Consider the following 10,764-nt stretch of genomic DNA (forward strand, 5'->3'; position numbering starts at 1 on the left):
ATACTGCAATACAATGGACATAAATTGAAATCTGAGACTTTATTTCATATTAAAATTACCAAAGCACAATGCTTATTGCGATTTATTGGATGGGAGATGCCCTTCAATGTTCCGTCCATTAAGTTAGACTAACCGATTCTTGGGATTTAAGAATCGATATCGTTTCGTAAAAATGAGAATCGATTAAAATAGAGATATCGATATTTTTTACCCAGCCCTAGTTGTTACGCTTAGGGTAAAGCATGCGTATGCGTTGTGATACTCTCCAAAATGGCGGAAGACGTAACTCGGGGAGCAGAATTGTTGAATAAAGTGGGGGTTTTTTTGCGCACAAAAAGTATTCTCGAAGCTTCGCAAAATTGAAGTTAAGCCACTGATGTCACATGGACTGTTTTACCGATGTCCTACGTTTCTGGACCTGGGATTATTACAGTTGCGTTGCTGTCTATGGGAGGGTCAGAAAGCTCTCCAAATACATCAAAAATATCTTAATTTGAACGAAGGTCTTACGGGTTTGGAACGACATGAGGGTGAGTAATTAATGACAGAATTTTCATTTTGGGGTGAACTAACCCTTTAAGCTAAGGTTGTTTTTTTTTAGGGTCAGGTTTGTGTCGTAGGTGATGGGTTCAAGTGTCACAAAATGTATCAATCACAAAACAAGCAGGTCAGTTTCAGTATTTTGATTTTATTTTTTCTTCATTTTTTTAATATGCTTTTTTGTTTTACCAAACAAACGCTTGCAGATGTCAAATGAATTAACACTCACATCCTCACCACTTTTAGATCGTGACTGTCACAGCCAACCCACGAGAGCCAGGTTCTCAGCCGGCCAATCACAACCACCCCAGATTCTCAAACCGACACCCACTTCCTGTTAAGTGCATATGTAAATCGAAATGTTTTTTTTATTTTTTATTAATAATAACGAAAGTGCACAGGTGGAGCAATACTTTCGTAAACATAACATCCCTGCATTAATTCCTGTATATTTCATTTTTGCAGGATGTCTTGAGCTGGAATGAGAATCTGGAAAAGACACCGAAGGTAAGGATGAAGGGATTCGTTTCCATTCATTCACTCATTTGTAAACAGCTTATCCTTTTTCATTTTCTTTTCTCATAACCCTACATCAACAGGTTTAACGAGGCCTTTTGCCGTACCGTCCACGCTCCCCTCGGTAAGACAAAAAGGTTAATCGATAACATGGTTCAAAATAAAGTTTAGTGATTGTGCTTTTAAAACCAAAGTCAAACATAGAACAACAAACATCGACAATGAGAAAAATAATAACAGTGCATTAAAAAACAAACAATAACTTTCCAAATGTGGCACTTTTCCTGGGGCAGTTTAAACACTATGAAAATTTACAACCAGGATGACGGCTATTAAAAAAAAAATTATATTAACCGGCGTAATTTAAAAATTATTCAAATAAACAGAGGAAGACAAATTTAATGTACCACAATGGATTATAAAAGACAGTTAGATGTGTATACACGTGTATGTACATGTCAGTCAGTCAGTCCCTTTGTGCCTGGAGTTTCATTACAGTAACAGCTGACTGACAACCTTCTCGCCAAGGTGAACAAAGCCATAATCAGTTTCAGGAGCTAACGGATACGTCATATTGCATTGGAATCAAAACAAAATTGCATTAGCCCCTCTCAAATGCACCCTTTGTTTTTCTTCTGTCTTTTCTTCTTTAAATGCACAATCGAAAATTAAGGTAAATAAATGAAGAATGGTTGGTCAGTTTTCCAAACGTGACTCTATGTCGGTAGTTTTCAGTAAAAGATACCGCCGAGATGGTCAAACTGTGCTGAAGATGGTTGCTGAGGAACATTTGACAGCCGTATTTTTATCTTCAGCTCTCCACCATCTGAAAAGAAAAGATTGAAGCATTATAGCAAACATCATACAATGAAACTAAATATGTACCATACAAAAAGCACAGTAACACCAGTGTTATAATATTACAGTATTTGTTTAGAATTAGGTTTTATAAGTTCAGTTTAAATTTTTCAGTTTTTGTAATTTTATGTGTGCTTTTGTTTAGCTTTTTATCAGTTTTTTATATATTTCTATTTATCTTTGTTTAATTTTTGCCTTTGTATTACTTAAACATTTATTTCAGTTTGTTGACAAGGCAACATTTCTAATTTCTGTTTTCATATATTTTCATTTTTAATTTTTTTGTCAAAAATGTTGGTAACACTTAAAGCCTTTGTGTATAATGCATTATAAAAGTATTTTAATGCATTAATTATGCCTTGTAATGCACCTTATAATGCATTGTACAATCTCATTATTGTAACAACACTTATCAATTCATTGTTACACTATGCTTTTTAAATTCAGTTATAATTACTTACGACAAGATATAATGTATTACAACGCACATTATGAATAATTATAATGTATATACCCTTTATAATACATTACACAAAGGCTTTAAGTAAAGTGTTACCAAAATGTTTATTTCAATTTCTTTTTTTCTTGTCATTTTATTGCTTAAACAGAAATTAGAAATGTTGCTTTGGCAACTAACTGAAATGGCAACTAATTTTAGTTTTTCATTTTCATTTCAGATTTAAGTAACCAAATTAACAACAATACATCATACGATTCTCAAAATAACGGTGCTCTGTGTAATCGGACAAGATGCAAACCAGTTTCGCCGTCACTATATAAATATGGTTGACCACAGATTGCTATTGACCAATCAGAATCAAGTATTCCTCTCATTTCCAGGTATGTTAGAAGTAAAAATGCACCTCAAGCTCCTCCCCTCCTGTCTGGAAGGCTCCTATGGTGTTCAGCCCAAAATCTGCAGGGTTTCTGCGGGCCCCTTCACCTCTCCGCCGTCCACCGGATCCTCGAGAGGACAGTGAACTGGAGGAGCTGGGGTCCCTTTCTCCACGAGGACTGTGGACGCCTGGGAAAGATGGGCGACTATAAGGTAGGATGTCCTCTGAGCCTGAAAGACATGAAAATGAAAGGTAGGTAACTTGAGCATTATTTACCACTGTATTTAAGGTGAGAAAACAGGACTGTAGTGCAGTACCTGGGTGTTGGCGGCTCTTATGGCCTGCACCGGCATCTTGTTTGTTGCTTTTCCCCGTTCTCTGACCCTTCTTTACATCCTGGCCCTCCCGCCGTTCTGAAGAGCTGGTCCGAGTGTCCGAGCCATCCCGGGGTCTGGGTCCGCCCGAACCCGTTCGCTTGTCCTTGCCATCAGCAGAACTGGATCTGGGCGACATGGCCCCCCGTGGGCCCTCTGGGATGGTTTTGGCCGGGTGAGTTGGAGACTTCAGCATGGCTGGAGGAGGAATCGGAGGAGGGGGAAGATCTGTGAGGAAACAAAAAGAAAAGAAATTATTTTGTGTGAATGTGAATGCATCCACCTTATTTTTAACATAAGAGCGGGTGCGGCCATTTGTAACTTGAATGTGCGGAATCATCTGTTATTTTTAGCTATACTGCTTGATATTATAAACTGGTGTTTGTTATCATATTATTTTAACCCATATGCGTCCTTAGGGAGTTTTTTTTTTTTTTGATCATTTTGGCTGTGTTGATGCAAACAGCCTAAATTTAGCCAGTTTTTATTGAAATTGTCCTTTCACAAATCTGATACAAAAAAAGGTAAGGTTAAGTAAAATTATATTAAAAATATAATATATACATTTTGAAAAAAATAAAGTTAACCTATAAAAAATATTTTTTACAATATAAAAAGTTAAATTAAGGACTATAAGGAATATATGTTCCTATTAAAATCCATAAAAACAGCAACGTTTATTCACAGTGCCATTTAAGCATAAAATCATGCATTCTTAGGCAAGGCTTCAAAAATTATTAAAAAAATTAAAATTGTACTATTTTCCACCTGATGGCACCGCTTTCCTCAGGTTTGGCCTATGGAGCAAATACTCTCTTTTACTGTTTTTTTACAGCTGAAAAAAAAAGCAAACTGAATTGAAGTTATGTAATTATAATCATGTAGGTTTATTGGTATGGATATCAGAGTGTAGTTTGTATGTGTACTGAGAAATTTGTGTTTGTAATGTGTGTATATATATTTAATCTGACACGGCACAAAAATAATAATGCATAAAAAAAATGGATTAAAAAAGTTAAAATCCTGAAAATGAATGAATTTTTGGTAGTTATGATCAGGGCCGTTGGTTAAAAAAAAATGTTAGTGAAAGCAGGCAAAAAAATCAATTTTTATGATAATTTTTTGACAGACCTCTATGTAGCTTTTTTAAATTGACACGGGGGGTTAATGCATTGTCATAATTATAAATGCATTGGTTTGTAGCGCAGTTTACTGCATCTAGTTATTGTTCTAGTTATTTAGTGGCTAATGAATCAGAAGTCTCGCACATTTACAGAAAATAGCTTACTTCTGCATTGCAAAATAAGGTGGATGTTCACACATGCTAGTGTCCTTCAGAACCAGACATTCAGCTAATTGACACCAGAACTCATTTGTCTGGCACCCGGAAGGTGCCATGGAAACACAGCTGTACGCTGGAGCTCTTTCCCACCGTGGCACCGCTAGTCAGTCGAGAAACTGTGAATGACGGTTCATCACTGTCACTGGATGTCTCCATGCTTCCCGTGCCAGTTATTCAGGGTTGTTTACAATTCCCGTTCTTGTTAAATGGCATCGGCTAAAAAAGTCATCCGAGCTCTGTGCGTGACGGATCTCGTAAAGTTGTGCCAGAAATGCTGAAACCTTATTCAATTTCACATCAACATGCATATGAAATGACATCCCAATAGGCGCCAGTCACAAATATACACGTTACGCAAACATTGCGTCACTAAGACTCTTTGTTGACTAGTTTAAAACGTGCGAAACTGGTGCTCGGGTGCTGCGTCAACATCTTTACCCGTTCAAGGTCAAAGCACACCTGACGTCTTCACCGAGCACGTGCCTCGTTTTGTCGGGGAGATCTTAGTGCTCCTTCATCACTGCTCTTGACACTCAGCAAAATACGAGAAGGGTCAGTGGACGTGGATGGTTTTTATAAGCCCTGTGGTGTCTTGTAGAAGTCAGGCGGCGAATCGATGCCAGGGTGAGAGAGACGGGGCGCATTTCACAGGAGCAGAAGAGAGCTGTTAGATTTATGAGAAGGGTGGACGAGTGAGGGAGGGCTCTCTGCTTTATACAACAGCTAGCTCTGCTGTCCTTATTTGCGTGAGTAGTTCCTGCGTTGCCGTGAAATTACCAGTAGTGTAAAACACGGCCTTTCTTGCTTTGGTGTGATATCAATGATTGATGTTTAGTGCTTACGAGTGCTTTTTTGCACTCAAAAATTTGGTGTCAGTAAGTATTATTATTTATTTATTTATTTATTTTATGGTAGACTAATGATGCTGAAAATTCAGCTTTGCATCACAGGAATAATACAATTTTAAAATATATGAAAATTATTATAAATTGTGATATTTCACAATATTGCTGTTTTTACTGTATTTTTGATTTTAAAAAATGCAGCCTTGGTGATCATATTTAAAAAAATCTTTCCAACCCCGAACTTTTGAACCGTAGCGTAGGTCTTTGCAAATGCATCAGCTATTTATAAAAATTAATGGTTGAAATGGTATTTTTAAATCAACTCAAACTGCTGAACATACACATGCCATTCAAACAGTTATACATTTTAAAACATAAGTTTGTTTTTATATATATATATATATTATGATTTGTTTTTAATTATTATTTCTTAGAAAATATTTGACTTAATGTAAATTGTAATTTTGGTATCATTTTGACATTTAGGTTTTTTTTCATAAATTATTATAAATTAATTTACTTTAAATTTTAATTTATAAAAATGTATACATTTATGAATTGCTTAACATACACTATTCAAACAGGGACATGCAACCTATTTTTATAGCCTATTTCTAAAGTTTCATTTTGCCTGGCTGCAGTGAAAAGAAACAGAATTCTTGTCAACCAACCAGTGTTGCCAAGTCTGTAGATTTCCTGCAGAATCGGGCTACATTTAGACTGTTGCCGGTGGTTGTTTTTTAGTCTGCGTGTTAAAGCTATCTCTAGACATGGACATTTCTTCAACCTGCATATATTAACCAGTTTCTTTTCAGCCGCTTTACACATTTTCAAACTCATATTTGCTTCAAAACATTTGATAACCAAAGACATCCTTTAGCATTCCTGCAGAAAACTTTTCTTGAAATCTGAAAACAAACCTCTAATAGAAACTTGCAAAAAGAGCAAACTAAGACAAAGATAGAGAGAAGAACGTCTGGAAAAGACTGTCTCTTTTCTCTCCAGACAGAAGTGGAGGCAGATGAAAGGTTAACAGGGCCTTCTGGAGAGGAGGACGAGATAATAAGCCTGGTGTCACCCAAAGCACTGAGCAAACAAGAGCAAAATTAACAGAGGCGGGGGGAGTGCGTGTTTGACGCGTGGTATTTGGGGGGGTTGGTAGGCAATCTGTGTTTCAGATCATTCGTTTTGAGTGCGTTTATGTGAAATGCATTCAAACCACAACCACCTCCTCCTTTTCCGTGCGAAACGCTGTATTTAACCCTCCCACACAACATAACTCGAGGAAGGCCTATCAAATCAAATCACACATTCAACAGAAACTTGAGCTGACACAGACTGATCAATCTGGGTCTCTTCAGCAGCCAACAGCGAACAAAGATGAGAGAGAGAGAGCGGAGAAGAAGGGGGTGAAGGACAGATGAGAGGGGCTAGTTGATCTGATAGAGCCAACCAAGGCCTGTGTGTGTCTGATATTAAATCTTAGTGTCAACACACGAGGACAACTGACTCGATGAGACGCAGCAGATGAGAACGTGTGCACAAATACACACTCGTGCAAATGTGAGCAGAAAGTTTGGACGCGTTATGCGTGTGGAACTGCAAAAGGAAGTGCTCACACACATGACCTTTCTGAAGGCTTCTGAGAGCTCTTCAGTGAAGCTTTGGCACCTGCTGCAGTTTCATTAGACTGACCTCTCCATCTCCTCTCGCTCTTTATGATCCTGCTCCATATATGTAAGATTAAATGTTTGAAAGACGCATACTTGTGTGTTACCATGTATACCATATCCGTGGACTTTTTAATCAAGATTTTAGATTTTATAAATATTTGTATCAATATTTATATGAATGCATACCCACTAGGGATGTAACGAATCGCTCAACTCACGATTCGATTCACTTTTTTTTTTTAACAAATTGAGATTCAAGACAAATTATAAATTAAATGTGTCCTTTTATTATTGCTTGGACAAATGCTGCACGTTTCTTTGTGAAATTGAAATATAACACTATAATAATACACTAATATAGCACTTCCATATTATTGCTCTTTTGTTGGTTTTGATTGCTTCTATTGTCGTCTGCTAAATGACAAAATTTAAATAGAATGTAAATATCAAAACTAAATAGAAATTTTAAAACAAGCCCCAAATCAAATAAATAAGTAACACAAATAAAAATCGCGATTTGTTTAGCATCTCAACCGATCTGAATCGTCACATATTTGAATTGATTTTCAACCGGCTCGCGGTTAATTGTTACATCCCTAATACCCACCATGTTTAATGAATCACAAGGATTGGGAATCAAGAACCAAGGACAGTACGGTCCAATTTGTTAATAAATGGTTTTAATGAACTTGTCAAAAAGACATCAGATTAGTGTTGCACTTATAAGTTATCGTTTTGAATTAGTCTAAAAATCATTCCGAGAAGCTGTTTATGTACTTAGAATTTTTTTGTGTGTATTTAAGGCTCATGAGATGAGTTTTGTAAAAAAAATATAAATAAATAAGACAATGCAATTTAAATAAATTAAAATGTAATATTCAATTAAGAAATAATAAAAAATAAACTAGTAAAATGTTACCAAAATATTGTAATTTATATAAAAACATTTATAATATTTGTGACAATAAAAACTTTTAAAATGTTACCAAAAATAGTATAATGTATATTATAAATTTGTAATATTCTTAAACATTTTATTAATGTATAGTAACATTGTTTGGTAACATTTTATTGTTTCTTTTTTAATAATTTTTCATTAACTATTTAATTTACTTTTACATTTATTTTGTAATTTATAAATTATATATTTTCTATTTTTATCATTACAAATTATTAAATTATAACATGTTTGGTAACATTCTTCTTCTTATTTTTTTATAATATAAATTGTAATATTTTGCATTTTATATATATATATATGAAGAGTTCATTTGCAAAAACCGATAAACGGCACTTAAAAAAAAAAAAATGCTGATTGCCGTGCATTATTCTTCACATATAACGCGATCTGAACCCTAAACACGTTTTGTCAAAAAAGCCGGTTTTGTCCAATTTCAAGGCATCGCGAGTTCACGTTTTACTGCAGAAGCCGACAAGCACCCTTGTTGTTTTTGAACAGAAGCCGATAAGTCCATTTTAGCGAATCAGCGCGCTGTATTCAGGTCAGGTGACATGGCTACTTTCACTTTGAAAAGACGTGCTAGCTGAGAGGAGTTTCGTCAAAGCTGACTAAAAGTGATCGAGGATGGATAATTTCCACGAACTTGATGAACCTGTGATATCTTCTTCAGGGCGAAAAAGGAAAATAAAAGCTGAAACGTTTTCACGGAACCTTGCAAAAGCAGCGCGTTACAATGGTGAGGGAAAAGCTTTGTGTATTGCGTGTAATCACATCCATACAGTTTATGATCACAACAACAACAACAACAGTTATTGGTTTTTGCAAATGAACTCTTCATATATATATATATATATTTAAATGAAACAAACAAGGTAGATAAGTATTTAGTATTCATGATGCCCATCCCTAATGACAGTGTACAGAAAGCAGAATTGTGTGTGGACGTACCCTCTGAGTAGGCCTCTCGGCGCTGATAGCCTGTCTGAGCAGCTGGATGTTGTTTTTGCCTCTTTAGAGGCCTCCTCTGACCCGGGGCTGCACTAACATTACTGTCTGTGGACACTGGGCTGCCTGGACGGTGTCCCACAGGGAGGTTTTGGTATTTCCGTGCTGCTGGCAAATTAGAGGACAGAGGGTTTGCTTAGTTCAGCTCTATTAAAGGCCGCAGATTTAAATACAAATTAATTCAGCTGCTGTAGGATGTATAGCGTTACAGTTAGTGTCTCCATTTAAAACCATTATCATTTAATTTCATGAGCAAATATTAGGAAATTTTGGTGGGACACTTCCATATCTTCCATAATGTCCAAGTGAAACAGAATATTCTGTGGAAAATGATACAGGCTGGGATTGAGTTTGTTCATAAAAATGGATTCAGGAGTAGATTTATATTGTTAGGCCTGTTTTAATTACACACATTAACATCAGGAACATTTATTAAGAAAGCATATACACGTTCCAGTACCTCCAGACACTGGAAGCTGATGGTGGCCTTTCCCAGGATGCTTTGCCACTCGTAAACCAGCATATTCGGCCGCAGCTGCTACAGCCTGGGCAAAATCAGCATCGGTAAAGAAAGATCCGTCCGATGAGCTGACGGCGCTGGAACGACCCGATGAGGCGTTGTCCTCCTCTGAAGCTGAGCCCCAGCCGTTGATCATAGACCCGGTGACAGAGCTCTCCAGGTCACAGGTGCTGGAGGCCGGGGTCTGTTCCAGGCCCCGCAGGAGAGCCCTCTGCTGGGGCAAGTGCTGCTGGTGAGGGTGGGTGTGGAGCTGGTGGACTCGAGCCACCTCCGCATCCGTCTCGTCACCCTCTTCCTCGTCCTCTTCTTCCTCCAGGCCGTCCGTGTCCAGACCCAGGGGGCTGGATATGTAGCCGTACGTGTGCGGAGGGGAGAGGGGGCGTGGTGGAGGGGGTGGGCTCACCAAGAGTCGCCTAATGGAGGATGACAGACGTCAAATGTAACAAACTGGAAATGGTTTAAAAAGAAAAGCATTGTCTAGCTGTTGCAGCTGGCTTACCTGCGCTCGTGTAGGTCGGGGTTATCCTGCAGCATGGGCTGCATCTCCTCCTGAGGGGACGGGGTGAGGGTCGCGGTGGACTGGTGACTGTAGGACACAGCGGCAGGTGAGGAAGCAGCTCCCCGTATGGGCGGTGTAGGTCCACGCTCCAGCTCCACCTCTTCCTCCTCCTCTTCTAGCTCGTCAGGTTGCAGATACATACGCGACGGCGGCAAAGGGCACTGCAGGTCTGTGTCATAACTGAAGAGAGAACCAAAGAACATATGATCACTCTGAAAAACTTAAACCACTGAATTTTTTGAACATATCTTGCAATCTTGAGTTTCTCACTAACATATTTCGTGTAATCATCTTAGGATTTAATATTTACTAAAGACTTTTGGTAAGATGCTGTACAAACTGTCTGACAAATGTCTTTAATATAATAGTAATTATATTTATGTTATTTTAAAATATTATTGTTTAATTCATTGTAATTTATTTGTGCTGTTTTAATATTTTGTTGATTTATTAATCATTTTAATAATATTACTTTATTTTTAAATTAATATATTTTATTTTATTAAAGTTATGGGTATATACATAAACAATAATAGTATTAATAATTTTATTTTTATATAATTATGTTGTATTATTTAAATTTGTATTATATTAGCATTTAGTTGATGCATTAATAATAATATAATTAAATATTACTTAATTTTTAAATTAATAGATTTTATAATTTTATTTTAAAGTGTGTGTGTGTCAGTGTGTGTGTGTGTGAATGTGCGCGAGTGTGCATGTGTGTGCGAG

General features: G+C 37.0%; 1 protein-coding gene across 1 annotated transcript in view; it reads right to left on the reverse strand.

Annotated features, from left to right (window-relative positions):
* Positions 1-922: 922 nt before the first annotated feature.
* The window catches only part of robo1 (roundabout, axon guidance receptor, homolog 1 (Drosophila)), a 279,412-nt gene continuing 269,570 nt past the window's right edge, over positions 923-10,764 (reverse strand). Inside the window, exons 28-33 of the mRNA XM_016554386.1 lie at positions 9,970-10,209; positions 9,411-9,883; positions 8,894-9,055; positions 3,068-3,352; positions 2,778-2,980; positions 923-1,882 (exon numbers count right to left, since the gene is read on the reverse strand). Of these exons, the coding sequence (XP_016409872.1) occupies positions 1,868-1,882; positions 2,778-2,980; positions 3,068-3,352; positions 8,894-9,055; positions 9,411-9,883; positions 9,970-10,209 (1,378 nt within the window). The 3' untranslated portion in view covers positions 923-1,867. The remainder of the gene's footprint in view (positions 1,883-2,777; positions 2,981-3,067; positions 3,353-8,893; positions 9,056-9,410; positions 9,884-9,969; positions 10,210-10,764) is intronic.

This window comes from Sinocyclocheilus rhinocerous, unplaced genomic scaffold (genome assembly GCF_001515625.1).
Source record: "Sinocyclocheilus rhinocerous isolate Xijiao unplaced genomic scaffold, SAMN03320098_v1.1 scaffold466, whole genome shotgun sequence".
NCBI classification, from domain to species: Eukaryota; Metazoa; Chordata; class Actinopteri; order Cypriniformes; family Cyprinidae; genus Sinocyclocheilus; species Sinocyclocheilus rhinocerous.